General features: G+C 35.4%; 2 protein-coding genes and 1 long non-coding RNA gene across 8 annotated transcripts; all 3 read right to left on the bottom strand.

The window, feature by feature from the left end:
* Window positions 1–1660: 1660 nt before the first annotated feature.
* Window positions 1661–4086, bottom strand: LOC142549345 (malate dehydrogenase, chloroplastic-like). The gene is made up of 2 exons (XM_075658259.1): window positions 3920–4086; window positions 1661–3124 (listed from the first exon to the last, which is right to left on the bottom strand). Exon 2 carries the CDS (start codon window positions 3114–3116, stop codon window positions 1926–1928), a length of 1191 nt encoding a protein of 396 aa, XP_075514374.1. The 5' UTR covers window positions 3117–3124; window positions 3920–4086; the 3' UTR covers window positions 1661–1925.
* Window positions 4087–7381: 3295 nt separating this feature from the next.
* On the bottom strand, window positions 7382–8646 carry LOC142548176 (uncharacterized). 2 transcript variants are annotated; one of them, XR_012820928.1, is made up of 2 exons: window positions 8574–8646; window positions 7382–8120 (listed from the first exon to the last, which is right to left on the bottom strand). It is a non-coding gene; the product is annotated as an uncharacterized LOC142548176 (long non-coding RNA). The 2 variants fall into 2 exon arrangements; XR_012820929.1 differs by having other exon boundaries at window positions 8582–8645.
* Window positions 8647–18058: 9412 nt separating this feature from the next.
* Window positions 18059–21241, bottom strand: LOC142549343 (putative arabinosyltransferase ARAD1). 5 transcript variants are annotated; one of them, XM_075658257.1, is made up of 4 exons: window positions 21106–21240; window positions 19511–20819; window positions 18662–19146; window positions 18059–18410 (listed from the first exon to the last, which is right to left on the bottom strand). In XM_075658257.1, exons 2-4 carry the CDS (start codon window positions 20465–20467, stop codon window positions 18368–18370), a joined length of 1485 nt encoding a protein of 494 aa, XP_075514372.1. In that variant the 5' UTR covers window positions 20468–20819; window positions 21106–21240; the 3' UTR covers window positions 18059–18367. The 5 variants fall into 5 exon arrangements, with proteins under 5 accessions (XP_075514372.1, XP_075514371.1, XP_075514369.1 ...); XM_075658256.1 differs by lacking the exon at window positions 18059–18410 and having other exon boundaries at window positions 18545–19146; window positions 19511–20457; window positions 21106–21241; XM_075658254.1 differs by lacking the exon at window positions 18059–18410 and having other exon boundaries at window positions 18547–19146.
* Between the last annotated feature and the right edge of the window lie 451 nt (window positions 21242–21692).

Genomic DNA, 21692 nt, shown 5'->3' with positions numbered 1-21692 from the left:
GTACTTCTCAAGTAAAACTAAGTACTTTAAAATTTTCATACTTATTTAGGAATTTTTTTTTACAAAAAATATATTAAATGAGATGAATATGTCATGCAAATGCATCTTCCATAAAAATCCAACACTTGGTGAACTTACATTGCATATTCGAATATTCAGTATTCTATTACATATTATTAGTATCTCCTAAATCAAATCAAGTATTTACAAACTCAAATCAGGTACTTCTCATCCAAATGCATATTCCATGAAAATACCAACACTTGGAGAACTTACATTGCCTATTCGAATATCCAATATTTTAATACATATTGTGAGTATCTCATTTACGAAATCAAATATTTGTCAACTCAAATTAAGTACTTCTCAAGTAAAACTAATTACTTTAAAATTTTCATGGTTATTTGGTATTTTGTTTTTTGTTTTTTACAAAAATATATATTAAATGAGATGAATATGTTATCCAAATGCATTTTTCATTGAAATACCAATATTTGGCGAATTTACGTTGTCTATTCGAATATCCAGTATTTTAATACATATTGTGATTATCTTATTTACGAAATCAAGTATTTGTAAACTCAAAATATATATTTTCAAATAACAATAAGTACTTTAAAATTTACATGCTTAATTGAGAATTTGATTTTTTTACAAAAAAATATTAAATGAGATGAATATGTCATCCAAATACACATTTAATAAAAATCCAAACAATGACTGAATTTATGGTGATCGTTCGAAGATCCAATATTTTTTTTACACATTTGGAGTATTTAAAAAGCCAAATCAAGTATCTGGAACTTCAAAATAAATATTTTATATGTCAAAATAAGCACTTAATCTTATTTAATGATGAGTGAGAACTATATTTTTAAAAAAATAAAATGAGATGAATAAGTCATCATAATGTATTTTTAATGAAAAACCAACAAACTGAATTTATGATGATTGTTCGAAAATATAGTATTTTTTTTACACATTTGGAGTATTCAAATAGCAAAATCAAGTATCTGAAGCCCATAATAGATACTAATATTTTGGTAGATGGAAAACACACAATTAATTTGGTGGATAAAATTATATATTTATTTAAATAATAAAAGGAAAAAAATGTAAATTTATCTTTGTAGGGAGTTAAAACTATATTTGTAGTATTGTCAGGTGTTGATTTGTAAAAAAATCATTTAAGTACTGAATCTTAAATCAAAGATGTTCAGATGTATTTTTTCAAATTTGCTCATAAAATATTATCACGTACGAAAATTATGGTTAATACTTGGCTGTATATTTTATTTATATATTTATATTTTTGTACTATATATATTTATCTTATTATAAGGATATACATATACATAAATATAAATCTTACATAATCTATATCTAATTTATTTCTTGTATCTACTTCCAACTGATTTTTCATGTTTCTCCAATGTTGGCTATAATGATTAATTTCTCTCACGTTTTTTGTTCGATAAATTAGTGAACATTTACGATTTTGGTCATCTATATTTGTTTGTATAGTTGCATGTTTTTTTTAACGATCTCGATCATACAATTTCTGTAAATTTCTTACTTTGAACATTTGGTTCTGTAGAAGGCAACAGCAGTTGAACAAGACAATATGAGATGCAGATGATCAAGTAAATCGAAGTCGGCCTAAACCGGAGTACAATCGTGTCAAACTTATTATAGAGGAAGTTCTTCGAATGCGAATGCATACCGATGTTACTTATTCGAAACAAAATTTGCCCAATAATCTTGCTTACGAAAACCATTTCTACAATACAGATGAAATGACTTCCATAGACAGAATTTAAATGAGTTGCCTGTGAAGCTAGCATATCGATGCATCAGCAAACCTGGAATGGCCGCAACATCTGAATTCTTGCATCAAAATTTCTTTCAAAATATTGTGAAGGTTTTTATGCACTCACAGGTTTCTTAACAAAAGTCAAGCCCTTTTCGATATTGGCCTTAAGCTCAGGCTTAAGAGCTTCCAAAGCCTTCTGTTCGTATTCGGATAATCCTTCGAGATCTGATGTGATCACTGACTCAACTCCGTCTCTTCCAAGCTTCACCCTGGATGCAAAAAAGGGAAGCTCGGTCAAATCAGACTCAATAAACGAGCATTCGTAGACATCACTATCGCCATCAAGAGCGCGGAGAGACGACTCGACGAATCGTGCTGCAGCATATGCCATTGAAAGAGTGGCAGATCCAGCCCCAGCCTTAGCATCCACGACTTCCGTCCCAGCATTTTGAATCCTCCGCGTAAGCTCTTCCACTTCTTTATCAGTGAAAATAGTGGCGGGTTTCGTTTTCGACAAAAGGGGCAAAATAGTGATACCAGAATGGCCACCGATGACAGGGACATCAACATCCAGAAGCTTCACCTTTTTCTTCTCAGCAACAAACGTATTAGCTCTTACGACATCGAGAGCTGTAACACCAAAGAGCTTATTTGGGTTATACACCCCTTTCTGCTTCAAGACTTCTGCTGCTATAGGGACCGTTGAGTTGACGGGATTGCTAATAATGTGGATCAAAGCGTCGGGGCAGTTTTTAGCAATGGCCTCGACTAAAGTCTTGACTATATTAGCGTTTATAGTAAAAAGATCATCTCTGGTCATACCCGGCTTTCGTGGAACACCAGCAGGTATGACTACAACATTTACACCCTTTAAAGAATCAGCCAACTCAGATGAGCCCGTGAAATCAGCAACTCCAGAGGGTGTGTTGCAGTGACTGAGGTCAGTAGCAACACCCTTTACATTCGCTACGTCATAAAGATTCAATGTCGAAACTAGTTGTGACATCTTGACCAGAAGGGAAAGTGGCTGGCCTATACCACCACCGGCTCCAAGAATCGCTACTTTATAGGCTGCAGAAGGTTGAACATAATTGTATGATCTTTGATTATGATCTAGAGCTTTTGGAGAACATGAGTACTTGAGTGATGTGTGACTTACACCACCTAAGAATGAAGATTGTGATGCACAATTCATAGTTTTGGTAGAATACAAATAGCTGCTTAAAGCCTTTGATTGTGAAAGCACACCAATTTGGGGACCAGAAGATGCGGTAGACCTAATCGAAAAGGTGGTCGTTGCCATAACCCAAACTGCAAAAGAAAAAATATTTATGATACAGTTAACATATCAAACAAAATGTCCAACACAGACGATCTGAGAAAGAAACAAATCTATTCAGAATAACAGCGGCTAATGCTTAAACAGTGCTAAAAGGAAGGAAAGGAAAATGATCCTTTTGCACAGTTTCTCAACACAAAAGAAAAACAGACATAATATTGGTATCGAGGAGGATCCACTGAGATTAGGTATTCGTTTCATCATAAGATGATCACATCCTAACCCCGGCTACATATATTGGCCTACCACTGCCTTCAATTCAAATAACGAAGGGGTGCGTTCGGAATCAGAGTATTCGAAATCATGTATTTCAAATCCATTTGACTTGTTTGGTTGAATTTGATTTCGGAAATCTTAAATTCACCTCAGTAATGGATGCAGATCAAAATAGCAGATGATTAAACCAAAAATCCTATGTTATGAAAATAAGAGTGATAAAGCTTTGCATAACGAAAATCCCATTACGTTGCTGTATCTCAAATTTCGAAACAGGGCATTTTCATCAAAGATTCAAGAACATCAGGAAATGTTTGACCAATACACAATTTTTCAAAAATAAAATTTTTGAAAATTCAACAAAAACCATTCCATCGACATAAAAAGCCCATTTCCTTGATTCCAAGAACATATGATCTCAGAGCAGCTAAAATAACTGGGAATCCTCATTTCAACAAAAAATGGGCTGGATCTACACCTTCCATGGATCAAAAAACCTCTCTACTTGAAATTAAAAATGAAACAATAAACACAGAAACAAAAGATCGAACCTTTTCAACAGTTGAACTTTGTGAAACCGAAGAATCGCAACTTTGTACGGTGTGTGTAGCTGCTGTATTACTACTATATACGTCGTGGGAATCTACTGATGTATATATATAGTCGCAGTTCTTCGAACGAATTCCGCATTTTTAAATGCTATTTGTCTTTTTTTTTTCCTTTTTTTTCGTATTGTGACATCTCTTTGATTCGAATAAAGCATGCGTGGAGTGCAAACCATAGTGATTGATGTCTCAGGGGTTTTATCCCAACACAGTATTTCCAACTCAGTAATGAACATTTGTAGCATAAAATTTATAAATAATTCAACTATGACATAACAGATGACTCAACTATGAGTATTTCAACTACAACGATGAACTCAGACTTTGATACCAAGTTAAGATTGAGATTTGAACGTAATTCAATCTTAAAAATTAGCTCGAATAAAGAAGATTGTCAAAGTTCACGTATATAATTCCCAGATAGTTAACCAAAAGAGATTTTTTGCCATTTTCAACAAAAAATATGTTTTTTAATGAAAAAAAATTATGGAAATTAAGCACGCAATTACTTGATTTTGATTTTTTTAAACAAATATTGAGCTCTTGTTAGATAATTTATAAGTTGGTTTGTAAGTTTTTTTTTACATAACTAGTACTTTATATTAATGCTACATATGATATACACTGTTAAATAATATAACATAAATAAATAATTAAATTTACTTTTTTATTCATAATTTTTTTAAAAAAAAATGATTTATACTCGATTATGAATTAAATCAATCGTATACAGATATAAGGTAGTCCAATGAGTCATTGAGTCCGAATTTTATTAATATAATTATAAACCTAAGCAATAATATTTAAAAAAAAAAGTCCATTTAGAGGATCTCTAGTTTGCTTTGGCTGGTCAGCCATGCTAAGAGACGCAATCGATATTGTTGTGTAAGGATAGCAAATGGACCTATCGACTATGATGTCTGACTATTTAAAATTTTCACAATTAATATGTTTTGAGTAGGTTCAAGTGCAACGGTTTCATGAACTATATTCATAAAATGAGTTAACTTAGCATATATTAGTCATAAAAATTAATATTTTTGACATACAAAATATTTTTTATTCAAATAAACATATATGACACAATATACTTTTAACATAAAAATAATGCTTTTCACTTAAATCATTATATATTACATATTTTTTTCATAATATAATTAACAAAACTGATACTTTGGTAGTGAAAAATAATACTTTGGACATAATAATATTTTTCACTGGTCGGATCGGAGATCCGTCTCAATAAGTTGATTGTAATATTATCACATATGAGTTTTTGTGATATATAATAATGTATTAATTTTTATAGAGAAAACAGTCAAAATGGTCCTTTTAAGTTTGTGTATTTTATGTTTTGGTTTTATAAATATTCAAATTTCGACTTTGGTTAGGTAATTTAGGTCATGTTTTTTTTTTTGGTCTTTTTTCGTTAAAGTGCTGACGTGAAGCCGGAAAATATTATTGTGATACCGAAAAAGTTGACGTGTTCGCTTCAAACCAAAGCCAAAACAAAACGTAACTTAAATTATCAAAACCCGAATTTGAATATTAAAAGCATAAATAGTGAAATAAAGAACACAAGAATATAATGTTTTTAACGTAGTTCAGTCAAAAGACTTAAGTCTGCAGGGCCAAGCCCAAATATCAAATGAATCTACTAAATATAAAAATGTTATTATACAAGGATTTATTCAAATTAAAAAAATGCATCTTTTTATCGAGTAATGAACACCTTTCGATAATACAGACAATTCTCTCCCAAGAAAATCACATTCTTATCCCAAGGAATGAATCACGTCATGTTGAATGTGTTTGCACCACCAGTAACTGAAACCTCAAAACCATAATGATAAAAGTGGTGTTGTCAGAACCTTGTCATAGCAATTATCGCAATGCATAAAGACCAATATACGTTTTTCCCCACCAAAATTCATATATTGCAACTGATATTTTTACATCTTAATATAGACATCAACGAGCATATATCTACACGAAATTTCCTCAAAAAGTTAAACAAATACCACATGTATCTCATCATTCACATATAGAGTTTAGAAAATTTACAGCACAAACCTAAATACTTTTCCAATACCTATTCATCCACCTTATCAAACAAACACATACATCTTTTTCCTAAAATATGAGATAATCAAGATAATTAACATCAAATCTCAAAATATCAAAATGAAATATATGTATATATGTTATTCAAATATATCATGAGATAAAATATGTATCCTTACCAAAATTAAACACAACAAAATCATATCTCAATCTTGTAAGATAAAGTGACCATTATATTCAAAACATCAAATAAGAGAATTATCCAACTTTCCAAAACAAGCCAATAATAAATATACAATTAATAAAATATACATATAAGATGATAATAAATTGAAAGGTATAAATAACAAAATAATATATAACTTCAATTATTATATATAGACCTCGAGCTAAATGATTGATGCAACAAATAGTATATTGTCATATACGTATACATGTATGTATGTTCCGTGTATCCATCCATGTCTTGATTAGATTATTGACTTATCTTCATTCCAGTTACATCATGATAATGATGTTTAATATAAGTTTAAAAAAATCAACACTTCGTTTATATGCCTTTTAATGTATTTCAAAATAATTTGATAATTATAGCGAATTAGTTTGAATTAATACTTAGCAAAACAATGCTGTTAAAATTAGACTAGGTCTCTCGTGATACAATCTCACGAATCTTTATCTGTGAGACGGATCAACCCTACTGATATTCACAATAAAAAGTAATATTCTTAACATAAAAATAATATTTTTTCATGGATGAGCCAAATAAAATATCCGTCTCACAAAATACGACCCGTGAGACTGTCTCACACAAGTTTTTGCCTTAAAATTAAATAGTTAAATGGATATGGAATAGATTCAAATCCTGATTTAAAACATTAAAAAATATTATAATACTGAAATGTTATTAACTATGAGTAGGTCTCTTGTGAGACGGTCTCACGAATCCTTATCTGTGAGGCCGGTCAACCCTACCGATATTCACAATAAAAATAATACTCTTAACATAAAAAAGTAATACTTTTTCATGGATGACCCAAATAAGATATCCGTCTCACAAAATACAACATGTGAAACTGTCTCACACAAGTTTTTGCTATTAACTATTGGATTACTGCATAATGCAAATTCTCTGTATTTTTAGGAATTTTAAAATTTTCCGTGGCACTTTTATTTTATTTTATTGTTTGGCTTGTCTATCAATTCTACCACGAAATGTCAATTCATTCTTCTTCTTCTTCTTTTTTTTTTTTAAATCAATAATATTTTGATCACTTATATTATAAAAATATATATTCTCACTATTTTGAGCTTCTCGCAATAGACATCATATATAAAAAAAAATTTACTTATTTTTCCATTTTTCTCACGACCCCACACATCACGTACGCCCACGGCCCACTAATAATTGAATCTGGAGGTAAGTCCAAAAAGCTAACACATGAATTTGAACCATTCTTGGTAACATTATCCGCCAAGTTTTTGAATTGGTCCAAAAAGAGCAAAGGCAAAAAAGGACAAGGATTGTTCAAATGTGGGGAACCAAGGCAAGAATCTTGGCTTCTAAACAATGATGTTTCCATACATTCTTTTGTTCAAACCTGTCAGAGTCTTCTAAAACAGTCTTCAGTTGCTACTTTGACAGGCTCATGATTGGGATAAATCTTAACTTCTCGATATGTTATGGGGCCCTTTGTGCTTTATTGCTTTAACCCCAAAAGAAAACGAGGTGCAAATAAGACATTAGAAACACCAAGAGGCACACTTCAAGACAGAACTCTTATTCTTTCATCATTCTTTTTTCAGCAAGAAGTTGTTTTTGTAGTGCAAAATATGAGCAGCATGGCTTGCAAGATCATCATCCTTCTCATATTTTTTTGCGTTGGGTGCTTGTGTATTCGAACTGACCGAGCTTCGGGATTGAGAAGTGCCAGTATACCACGTGTTGATGCCTTGCAAGAATTGAATGTGCCCACGAGTATCGCCCCAGAACCTGCTACGAGTTTCGCTCCATATCAATCGAAAAAGAGAAGGTTTCGACGAGGACCAGACCCTATTCACAACAAATGTTGATGTATATATGCTGCAAATTCAAAGGCAGAAGTCAATGTAGAGATTATCATGGATGCAGAAAGTAAGGGTGATCAATTTTTTGCTGCTTCGAAGTTTAAAGACATTTTTTTTTTCAATTTTCAATTGTTTCTTTTGCTTTAAATGAATGCCGTCTGTTATATAGAAACCTCATTTAATGTAGCTTGGTCGAGTACGCAACAATTATATCAGATTTGCTGGATTCAAATCTCTTTATGATCTTTCTCTAGCTTTGGACGATTTTGCCATAATTCTCGTTTGTTAGTAACTTTTCTCTTATCACCAATTCGAAAATAGGGACCAATAAGCTCGCTCTACAAAATCTAATCAAGAATCCCATATGAACTTTCTTTAAACAGAATGTGCCCAAAAATGGTATGGTGAAAGAGGTACAAATATATATACATGATAGTCAAACTTTCTCTTCAAATTTTCAAGTACTTACCACCTAACCGTATATTTGATAGCGGGGACCTATGAAGTCACTTGGTTCCTTAGACAATCTGTGATCGTCTGTGAAAGTTCCGTTTCCACTGGGTGAATGTGACGAGGGTGAGTGTTGTGTGTATCAGAATGTAGGTGTTGTAACACCCACGACAACATACAGCGGAAATTATAGTTTAACACATTAACACACAACTGGAATGACAATAATATGAGATACGAGAGATAAATTATGCACAAGTATAAAATACTTGTGCGGTGCCTCAGGGCAAAATAATTCACTAGAAAACCTTGTAAGTTTACAAAAACTAATACTAGTGAAAGAATAAAACAACTCCCTTATTAAGGCGAGTAACAAATTGCATCCTAAACCTCTAACAAACCGTATAACCAAAATACATAGGATGCATCAACTGAGAAGTGAAAAAGTCTTCAAAAATCAGCCCACTAATCAAAACAGTGATTAGGTGTTGTCTTCAGATGTAGTCAGCACTTCACAGCAACACTTTATCAACGACGCGAGATTGCTTCAATCAGAAAATATTTTCTTCGTACAAATGCATCTCTGTCTCTCCGAAAGTTTTTTGCTCTATATCGTCCCCCTCCTCTTTTTGTTTCTTCTCCTTTGAGTCCTATTTAACATAGAAAAACCAATTTCATTAGGAAACAAACTCTTTTTAAAACAAGGATAATATCTTAAAGATATTGTGATATCATATCTTAAAGATATTAAGAGTCATATCAAATATAGTCTTATATCACATATTGAATTTATACGAGATCAATTTCGAGATTATCCTCATGTCTAGAAAGACAAAATATTAAAGATAAAAAAAGAAAATATATCAAGGAATAAAATTCCTTTCAATCTCCCCCTTTTTGCCTTTCTGGACAAAACAACCCAAAAATGGTTGTATATCTCAGCTCCCCCTGAGTTAGCAAATCAGTGACTCAGCCAACTTTAGTTGACTCCCCCTGAATTCTACCGTTAAGCCTTCCCCTGATGAAAAATACAGTTCACTCAGGTGTTGTATGTTAGATGTTGCAACATTCAGATCAAAACACCGAAATAGTTCATTAATCAGGAGGGACAAAGATCAGAGAGAATAAAAGGACAACTAAAATACTAAAACCATCAAGAGAGAAAAAAAAACTCAAAATCTCATTATCCTTCATTACTGCCATCATCATCAGCCATTTTTGCTCCACCATTTTTGCTCCACTGGTTCCAGCTATATCTGTATCTACTCCCCTTTTTTGTCCAGAATGGACACTTTCACCCAGCAGAAGCTCATAGTCAGCCACTTGATTTTCATAATGTTCAATGGTTTTCTTGGCATTTTCAATCTGTTGTCGACCATAGGCAATCTGAGCTTGAATGTAGGAGATAGACAGTGTGACATAACCAGTAGGAGGAACATCTGTAGGTGGCTGTTCAGCTGTCTCAGGCACATGTTCAGATGTTGTATCATCAGTGTTGCCAACATCCGGAGTAACATTTGAATGCAGCCAAGGCAGATCGATCTTTCTGTTGCCTTTGAAATAAGCAGGAGAAATCTTCAGAGGATCTTTGACAGGGCAATGATCTTCATCAATATCCTTAATGAAACCTTGAGATTCCAAGATTCCATAAATCAGTGAAGGGTAGGGCAGCTTTGTTTTCTTGAAGTCTCCTTCAGCATATTGCAATGCTGTCCTGAACACCAGATTTCCAAAGTTAAAGGCCCTTTCAGTACCAATAGCAAACAACACCAGGGCCTGAGATCTAGTCACAGTAGTAGAATTGGTTGACGGTGTCCAATTCCAGATTGATGTCTTGTGCAGCACGGAGAAAAAAGAAGTGAGATTAGCAGCACTCAACTTCTTGGGATAATAAGGGAATACTTTGAGCAGGCCCCCAGTGAGCACAGAGGTTACAACATTTATGTCCAGATCCTCTTCAACTTCCTCAATATCCTGAGTGTTGTAGAATGCATTGATCACAGAAGGTGGGAACTTGTAGATACGATCACGAACAAACACTCTCCCATACTTCACCGATTCCTCATCTCCAACACTGCCCAGGAGATTGCAGTAGAATTCTAACACTACACGGCGACAGTAAGGCATAACAGTAGTGACTGTGGATAGCAACCTTCGGTTCTTGAGAAACTCAATCAAATTGTATTTCCCATATGCATTAACATCAATATTTTTCTCCTCAATCAGCTCTCTCTGAACAAACAGCGGCCATAATGCCAAGGCATCCTCAGAATAAAATTTGGGGGAAAAAGACTTACTTAAATCATAGTCAGCCGAGTCAATATGGCGCTCGGTGTTGTCAACATCCACCTCAACACCGGCAGCAGTAGCAGCAACATCATCAGAAGACTCACTAGCTTCAGAGCCAATATCCTCAGATTCAGCATCACCCTGTTCCTCAGATTCAAAGTCAGATACAGACGATGAAGAGGAAGAAGCTCCAGGTCGGTTTTGCTCAAACTCCTTCATCATTTCTGAATCAGGTTCATCATCCTTAGAAATTTGTTTCTTGGCAGCCTTTTCTTCCTTAAGGTGAGCGAGAAACTCGGCCAGAGATTGTTCATCTTCTAAAGGCTCATCAGGAACTCTTTCTTCTGCAACATTTTGAGTATCTGTGATGGGGTTTTGTTTTTGAATACCAGAAGTAGAACCAGGTTCCTTTGCAGCAACAGTTGGTTTGGGGCGAGCCACCAACTCAAAATCATCATCATTGGAGTCGTCCCCAGATGAGAAATCAGGGTCCAGAAGATTTGAGGAGGTAGATGCCCGTGGTTTCTTGGTTGGAACAAAGTCAGGATCGAACCCTGCTTGTCTCTTTGACCTTCGGCGCATAGGAGCAGTGGGAAAAGCTTTATTCAAGACTTCAAAGTCCGGTGGATTCTCGACATTGATCTCGTTCCCAGGTTCACCAGGAGCGATCATTTCCAGCGGAGTTGGTTCTTCTGACACGCCCACAATTTCCATCCCCTCAACATTGGTTTCGGCTGTGGGTGTTGTGTCAGGTGATTTTCCACCCATGCTCGCACCCATTTCACTCTTAATGTCGTGAGGATCGAAGCCAGCCATCTGCGAAATCAAGAACAAAAGAAGTAGATAGGTTCGAAGGACACAGAAAATCCCGAAGAACAGAGATATTTTAAGCAAAAACAATGAATAGTGAGGGCAGGAGAAATTTTAGAATATGAGGGAAAATACTAAACAGTAAAGTTATTCTTTGTCCATTCCTAATTATTTAAGCATAACTCTCCAACGGTAACATTCTGTTGAGCCACAACTTCAGCACCTTTTCAACTCAATTTTTACTCTCACCCAACGGTAACTTTTTGAAACAGTGCCATCATTATTTCAAGAAATCAGGCAGGATAAAACACCACGTCGAATTAACCCCACAAACAGTTAGAAATCAAGAAATTTCAAAATTAAGTCGGTTAGGGTTTTCTTCGTATTTCATGAATTAAAAACTGATAGCCCACTGGTCATGATGAATTCACATAACAGCAGTATGAATGACTTAAATATATGCCTAAAGTATGATCAAAAATGAAATGCACACGCATGTGATCAAACTGTGATCAGTCTGTACTTAGGTGTTGGCAACACCTCTTGGCAACACTCACAAGTTGGACTCAAACTTTCTTGAACATTTTTAATTCAGACATGGTAGCTCCCACTCTAGAAGAACGGTCTTCATAGGACTCCTCTAGGTAGCTTTTTCCATCTGTATTTTGAATTAGAAGTGGTAGCTCCCACACTAGAAGAACGGTCTTCATTGGACTCCTCTAGGTAGCTTTTTCCATTTTCTTCTAAACAACATTTTTTTTTCTTTTCTATTTTTCACCTTATTGCTCAAGAATTTTCTAAGTCATTTTCTACATTGGACAAGATCATGTGGTACACGAACATCCTCACAGCTTAATGACTTAGATTCAGCACACTCCATACTTTAGAAAATTTTGATAGAAAGTTTGATTCACAACTGAGAGCACACCATTCAGTATCCTTCACTTGTACAGGCTTCACGCAAAACATGATGTATGCAATATGTCTAGCATCCTAAAAATAAAATGCACATGCATGCTGAGTGTTGTCCACAGGTGTTGTAACACCGAGGACAACATCCGTGAGTGATCATTGTGCACACAAGCTGAGAGACTTCCTAAGATTGGAAAATCTCTCAAAATCCAATGGTTTTGTAAAAATATCAGCCAGTTGGTTCTCAGTTCTAACAAATTCCATTCGAATTGTACCCTTATCAACCAAATCTCGAATAAAATAATGTCTAATGTCTATGTGTTTCGTTCGAGAGTGTTGTACTGGATTTTTTGAAATATCAATTGCACTTGAATTGTCACAGTATACAATTAAGGTGTCACTGTTGTAACCATAGTCTTTAATCATTTGATTCATCCACAAAATTTGTGAACAACAGCTAGCAGCTGCAACATATTCAGATTCAGCAGTGGACAGAGATACACAATTTTGCTTTTTACTATACCATGACACCAAATTGTTACCTAGATAAAAACATCCTCCAGTGGTACTCTTCCTATCATCTAGATTTCCAGCCCAGTCAGCATCACTAAACCCCACTAGATTTGTGTTTGTTTCTTTGGTGTACCACAAACCTAAGTTAACTGTCCCGGCTATATATCTCAAAATTCTTTTGACAGCTTTTAAATGAGTGACTTTAGGATCAGCCTGGTACCTGGCGCACAAACATACACTAAACATGATGTCGGGACGACTTGCACTTAAGTAAAGAAGACTGTCTATGATTCTGCGATACTGGGTGTTGTCAACACCTGCAGCAACATCGTCTTTGGACAATTTTTCAGTCGACCCCATTGGTGTTTTCATGTGTTTAGTGTTCTCGGTAGAAAATTTCTTCACCAAATTCTTGGCATACTTGGATTGACACAGAAAGATACCATCATGCATTTGTTTAATTTGCAATCCAAGAAAGAAACTTAATTCTCCTACCATGCTCATTTCAAATGTGGTAGACATGCATTTAACAAATTCATTAACATGCTTTTGAGAAGAAGCACCAAAAATGATGTCATCCACATAAATTTGACACCCAAGAATATCATGCTTCGATTTTTGAATAAAAATGGTTTTATCAACCTCACCTCGTTTGAAGCCTAAGTCAAGCAGATATTCAGTAAGCCTACCATACCATGCTCGTGGAGCTTGTTTAAGTCCATAAAGTGCCTTCTTCAACTTGTAGACATGGTTCGAGTGGTTTGGATCTTCAAACCCTTTAGGTTGGCTTACATAAGCTTCTTCATTCAAAATGCCGTTCAAAAAGGCACTTTTCACATCCATTTGATATAGTTTTATGTCCATGTGACAAGCGATAGCAAGTAAAAGTCGGACTGACTCAATCCGGGAAACATGGGTAAATGTCTCATCAAAATCAATTCCTTCAATTTGAGTATACCCTTGAGCAACTAACCTAGCTTTATTTCTCACAACAATCCCAGATTCATCAGTTTTGTTTTTAAAAATCCATTTGGTTCCAATAACATTCACATTATCAGGTCTGGGAACCAAATCCCACACATCATTCCTAACAAATTGTTCAAGTTCCTCATGCATCGCATCAACCCAAAATTCATCTTTTAAGGCTTCATTTATATTTTTGGGTTCAATGAGCGAAACAAAACAAGAATGGCTTACTTGAGAGTATACGGAAGTCATGGATACTAGACCCATCATTTTCCGATAATCTACCTTCTCCTTTCTTCTAGTTTGCATTCCTCCAAATGCTTCTCCAATGATCTGAGATGATGGATGATTTTTCTGAATCTTACTGGGAATATCAATCCCTTCATTGGTTACAACATCATCATTTTCAGTATATTCTCCTTGTTCATCATTTGATTCTGCCAGTGCAGGTGTTGTCTCAGGTGTTACAACACCGGGTGCAACATCTGTGTTAGGCAGTGTCTCACTTATGTTCAGTAGCCCATCAATATCGTCCTCGATTGTTTTTCCCGTTAGATCTGCAAGATCGTCAAAAACAACGTTAATAGATTCCATAGTCGTTCTTGTTCTGAGATTATACACGCGATATGCACGACTATTGGATGAATAACCAAGAAATAAACACTTGTCACTTTTAGAGTCAAACTTTGCAAGATGGTCTCGGTCATTCAAAACATAACATACACACCCAAAAACATGAAAGTACTTCAGGTTTGGCCTCTTTCCCATGATGATTTCATAGGATGTCATAGTAGAACCACTCCTTAAGTACACACGGTTTGAAATATGACATGCTGTGTTTAAGGCCTCGGCCCAAAATCGTTTTGAAATATTCTTTGAACTCAACATGACCCTAGCCATTTCTTGCAGTGTCCTATTCTTCCTTTCGGCTATTCAATTTTGTTGAGGAGTCTTAGGGGCCGAAAATTCATGAGTTATCCCTCTCTTTTCACAGAATGATATAAAGTGTGAGTTTTCAAATTCTTTACCATGATCGGTCCTTATCTTACCAACCCTCAAATCATGTAGATTAGTAATCTTAGCATGTAATTTCTTAAAAACAGCAAATGTGTCGGATTTTTCTCTAAGAAAACTTACTCATTTAAAGCGAGAGAAATCATCCACGCAAACACATGAATACTTCTTACCTCCAAGGCTTTCCACTTCCATTGGACCCATAAGATCCATGTGCAAGAGTTCAAGACACCGTGTTGTTCCACAGTGTTGCAACACTTGATGGGGAACACGTGTTTGCTTACCCTTTTGACATGCACCACAAACATAAGGAATTCCAGAGGATAAATTAGGCATACCTCTCACAGCATCGTACTTACCAAGGTTCTTTAATGTCTTGAAGTTTGCATGACCCAATTTTTGATGCCACAAGTTTAGTTCACTTACTTTTGAATGATTGCACACAGGGTCCTCTCCAAGTTGATAACAATTGTCAGTCGACCTTGTACCTGTCAAAATACATGTATCAATATTATCAAAAACTTCACAATTGTCTTTATCAAACTTAACATGTAAACCATCATCACAAAGTTGACTTATGCTTATTAAGTTTGAGTTAAGTCCTTCGACATAAAACACATTGTGTAGACTAGGCAGTCCATCAACATTCAAGGTCCTTTTGCCAGCTATTCTTCCTTTAGCACCTCCACCATATGTCACATGACCATTCCTTAGTTCAACATAGTCAGTCAAATAGTCTTTAGAACCTGTCATGTGGCGTGAACAGCCACTGTCAAAGTACCATATTCCTGCAATGTTAGTTTTTAACGAAGTATAAATAACAGAACATTGAATATTAGCCTTTGGCACCCAAACCTTTTTTACCGATGGTTTCCTATTGGCAGTGTTACGTCGGATGTTGTACAACACCTGTGGCAACACCTGTTCAGATTCCCATCTTTTGTAGTCATCTCTCAATTTAAAACAATAGGGTTTGATATGACCAGGTCTAAAGCAATAGTGGCAGATAAAGTGGCGTTTTCTGGACTTGGACTTCTTTGTAGATATTTGCCTCTTTGATGAAACACCTTTTTTAGTGTATGTAGCATTCGAGATTTCAGCACTTCCTTTGACAAAGACAGTTGGTTTTCTTTCAGTGTTGGAAGACTCTCCTATTTCAAATTGGTGATTCGTATAACCAAGTCCAGCTTTGTCATTCTTTCCAATCATCAAGAGTGAATCAAGTTTGGATGAACTTGAATTAAGCTTCGCAAGAATTTGAGTTGCTTCTCCAAGCTCTTCCTTGACTTTGTATAATTCCAGATCTTTCTTACTTAAGATTACTTCAAGTCGTGATACTTGTGACTTCAGCTCAGTGTTCTCTTTGGAGAGAATTGCATTCACTTTATTTCTTTTGATCCAGTCTTCATACAATTCTTCATACATTGTCTGCACACTTTCCAGAGTGACTTCATCATCATCTACTTCTTGGTTTTCAGACTGATTTGATTCACCAAGGGTTGTAGAATTAAGACACACTGAATTTGAAGAGATGTTGCGACCAGGTATTGCAACACCTGTGGCAACACCCAAAGGATTGATTTGCATTGAACGCTTCTCCTTGATCACAGCAGACAACGATGTGTGTTTTTCAGATTCATTTGATCCTTGATCATCATCAGACTCTTCATCACTCAAAGTGACAGCCATGCCTTTGTTTCTCCGAAGTCGATTGGCACACTCATTGGCATAGTGTCCAAATCCAGAACACTCTCTGCATTGTACTGAGTCCAAATTTCTGACATTTGATTGGATTCGCAATTCAGTTTTTGGTCGAAATTGTCCTTTCATAGGAGTAAACTTTTGAGCTTTTGCAGAAGTGGTGATATTGGGCAACACAGATTTTTGTCCAATTTTCTTCTTCTCTCTCATTTTCTTCAAGTAATCACCGAATTTTTTAGTAATTAGAGAGATAGAATCTTCACCTAAATCAGATTCATTCACTTCTTTAGATATTTGAAGGATTTCATCATAAGAGTCAGTTGAAACTTCAAGGGCTATTGTCTTCCCTTTATCCTTCTTTTGTAAATCAAGATTCATCTCAAAAGTTCTGAGGGAACTCATTAATTCATCCAGGTTGATTGTTGAAGTGTCTTTAGATTCTTCAATTGCACAAACTTTGACATTAAATTTCTCAGGTAGAGATCTTAAAACTTTGTTCACCAATCTTTCATTGGACATGGGATCTCCAAGACTGTGAGCTTCATTAGAAAGTTGTCTCAACCGGCTATCATATTCAAGAATAGACTCCTTGTCCTCCATTCTCAGGCTTTCAAATTTTGATGTCACCATCCTTAGCCTAGTTTTACGCACACTCTCGGATCCTTCACAATGTTTCTGAAGTATATCCCAAGCTTCTTTGGCACAAACACAATTGGTGATTAAATTAAACATCCTTGTGTCAACAGACGAGAATATAGCATTGAGAGCCTTGGAATTAAAATTTGACGCTTGCACTTCATCGATTGTCCATGTACTTTCAGGTTTGAGCCGAGTGTCTCCATCAGCATCCTCAATCTTTGGTGGACTCCAACCATCAAGTACACGCTGCCAAGCTCTTTCTTCAATTGATTTAATAAAAATCCTCATCTTTACTTTCCATAATGCATAGTTTGATCCATCCAATACGGGAGGTCTAAAAACAGTGTTTGTTGATGATTCCATGATCCTTTTCCACCTGGAAAACAAAACAAAACAGGATCTCACTTAGTAGCGTCAAGTGGAGGCTCTGATACCAATTGAAAGTTCCGTTTCCACAGGGTGAATGTGACGAGGGTGAGTGTTGTGTGTATCAGAATGTAGGTGTTGTGCGTAGGTGTTGTAACACCCACGACAACATGCAGCGAAAATTATAGTTTAACACATTAACACACAACTGGAATGACAATAATACGAGATACGAGAGATAAATTATGCACAAGTTATAAAATACTTGTGCGGTGCCTCAGGGCAAAATAATTCGCTAGAAAACCTTGTAAGTTTACAAAAACCAATACTAGTGAAAGAATAAAACAACTCCCTTATTAAGGCGAGTAACAAATTGCATCCTAAACCTCTAACAAACCGTATAACCAAAATACATAGGATGCATCAACTGAGAAGTGAAAAAGTCTTCAAAAATCAGCGCACTAATCAAAACAGTGATTAGGTGTTGTCTTCAGATGTAGTCAGCACTTCACAGCAACACTTTATCAACGACGCGAGATTGCTTCAATCAGAAAATATTTTCTTCGTACAAATGCATCTATGTCTCTCCGAAAGTTTTTTGCTCTATATCGTCCCCCTCCTCTTTTTGTTTCTTCTCCTTTGAGTCCTATTTAACATAGAAAAACCAATTTCATTAGGAAACAAACTCTTTTTAAAACAAGGATAATATCTTAAAGATATTGTGATATCATATCTTAAAGATATTAAGAGTCATATCAAATATTGTCTTATATCACATATTGAATTTATACGAGATCATATCATCAATTTCGAGATTATCCTCATGTCTAGAAAGTCAAAATATTAAAGATAAAAAAGGAAAATATATCAAGGAATAAAATTTCTTTCAGTCTGTACTTATTCTTCCGGTGAACATTCAACTGAGTGAACGATTTTTTTCGATAGACTGACTGCCAAATCATATCGACAGCATCACACGGCCGACTTGGATATTGGTATTCAAAGTGACTGCTAACTTCTTTTAATCTTTCCCACATTTTGGTCCACTTTTCTCGTGTGAGCCCTCTGAGCAAACTCAGGAGGTAACCCTTTTTCACAGCATCAACAGCTCTTGCAAATATGCAGAATTCTGAATAATCGAGGATGTCTTCAAACGGTAGCTCAATTTCGTCACTAATTATGACAGGAACACAGTGACTAGCAATAGCATCAAATAGACGGTTTGATGAAGGTGTATCTCCAGCTATATTCAGGCAAAATTTGGACGAGGCCATCCCTTTGCTAGCCTGCTTTATCCCGTTTGCCTGAGAGCTTCCGAATTGGAAGTGTACATCTTTCTCGTCCTTGAGAAGGTGGTATAGTTCTTGTCGAATAACGCCACCCTGAGCACCCAACAAATATTCGTGAGTACAATAAATTTGTCAGTATTACTTGTTCCAAGCACTCAAGCGTAGGCTATCTCAGATCAGGAATCCGTGACAGTATGGATTCAGTTTTCACGAATCAATCTAAGAGAAAAGATAGAAGGCCGTATCATTTACACTTGTGATGAGAAATCCACATCAACCGAAAGCAAAGAAAAAAACATATCAAGTACAATTATCATTTGTTATTCTCTCCAGCCATCTAAGGATAAGTGGTAAGAAAATCCGAACCACATGTAAAAAAACATTAATCATAATAAAAAGTTAAAAACAAAAATCAAAAAAGGTTCTTGATAATGGCAAAGTAGATACATAAACTTACATCTTTCCGATAAATTGCTCCTTGAAAATACACCAATGTGGGTCGTTCACTAAATGTAGCCGAATCCACAGATGGAACTGTCCTTACCATATGCTTGTAAGGAGCAATTATATCCTTGTCCAGGTTTGCTATTTCAACCGGGTATCTACCAAAATCTGAAAGCACAAACATTGCTGAACCAAGCTTTTTCCGAGCAACCAACATACTGTTTGGATGGTGAGCTACAATCAAATGATCCCTCCCGCTCGATTGTTTCCACTCTTTCCGACCTTCCAGAAACTCCACCAGTTGTTCTTGGAGCAACCCATCGACACTTACCATTTGCTTCCCATGATTCTTCGAATGCCGGTTGTAACTCAAAGATGAGAAGAAGGGAACAAATATTACTTCCGATTCGCTTGAATTCTGCACTCTAATTGCACCACATGGCCTCGTTACATCTTCTGTAACCGAGGCAAGAAGATCAAGAGTCAGCCAGTACTCTGTACTATGTTGTAAATTTAAACCACCAGAGTAAGATGGGACTGAATTTTCAGAACTCACATTAGGCCATATTTGATTTTTATCTCCCTTCCAGCCCAATAACCCAAACTGAAACTCGGTAGGCAAGTCATACATATACACCTTAAGACGAGCCCGATCCTTATCACATAACTTCCTCTCATACTTCTCCAGTTCCTCTACATTGTTCATCGGATTAGAAACTTGATTAGCCACTTCTTGACTGGCACTATCTTTTATCACCAAAGTTTCGGTCAGGGAGGTGCGGACGTTTGGTTTTGAATAAGTCGACGCATTGTTAACGACAATATACTGAAGAACTGATTTACCAATGGAAGAATCGTCACACAACTCAAGAAGGGACAACGAAGAGAGCATCAAAAGCGACACCGAAAAGGCAATCAGGAAATAAAGTAGCCTTGAGGGCAGCATTCTTTTTACTGAAACTGAAGACATCGCTTAATCTTTCAAAATTTATACTTTGTTATCAAGATCAAAGACAGGATATATAAATGGATCCTAAATCCTAAATTTCATTTGGCAATATTCAACAAAAATCGACAAGTAAATATATTTTGGAGGTTACATACAAAACCCCAATATCTTGCTGTCACTAAAAGGGACTCTAAAGATACTTGCAACTAGGGATTCCTTCATAAATTTAATATTTTTATCCTAATTCCAACAACCAGTCGCCTTCTTCATCAACCCCCAAAACAAAAACCAGAACTCAAAAAAAATCTCTTGTCACCTCAAAAATCCTCTTAAATACATATGCAAATGCAGTAAATACATCCAAAAATCAAACCTGCAGATACGTAAACAAAAACACAGAACCCATTTAGTGTCTTCATCATTTGCAGCTCTGCAAAAAGCAACAATACACGCACATATACATACACAAAAGACTACTATTACTCAAATATGAACAACAATATTACGCAAAGAATCTGCTCAGCCCAGAAATAAATATATACATGATGCTAAATCTTTTTTTGTTTTTTGTTTTTCATTCATTTGGATCATCAAGATTCATAATTTTTATCGACTGAAAAAAGAAAAAAGAAAAAAGAAAAAGGTGGCAAGAAAATTACCTTCAGCTAGAGCGTAGAATCTTGACGTGGGGCACCCGAATGCAAAACCTCTTAAATTCCCCGTTTTCTAATCCTCCTCTGATGCAACTTGTTCATACCTACTTGTCTTAAATACAAATACAAATTAACTTAAATGACACAACATATTTACATAAACAATATTTTTTATATAAGGAGACAACTGTTGCGGTAGATAAGACGAGACTATTTGCGTGTCCGCATTCCGTGTCTATACATAATTTTAATATATTGTTCATCGTGTATGATATGATAATCTAATAGATGATTGTCGCGTCACCACGATCGACAAACATTATATAAAAATTGTATATATATTTGATTCTAAAAATTTGAAATAAATTTTAGTTCAGGTACGAGATAATTCAACTGTAAATCTTATCAAATCATGAAAAAATTTATTTTAGAAAACGGAACACTTTGGAATAATTTCGATGTATTTCGCACATTCATCGTGAAATAACAGTTCAATTTGGATTTGGTCAAGATTCCAAATTTCCAATCAATTGGCAACAGTGAGATTCGGACTTTGGTAATATGATCGAGATTCCCAAACTTGGGCTCGAAAT

Source organism: Primulina tabacum, chromosome 6, assembly GCF_025594145.1.
Source record: "Primulina tabacum isolate GXHZ01 chromosome 6, ASM2559414v2, whole genome shotgun sequence".
Classification (NCBI taxonomy): domain Eukaryota; kingdom Viridiplantae; phylum Streptophyta; class Magnoliopsida; order Lamiales; family Gesneriaceae; genus Primulina; species Primulina tabacum.
Note: the sequence above shows the minus strand (reverse complement) of the source record. Positions and strands in the feature narration are given on the sequence as shown.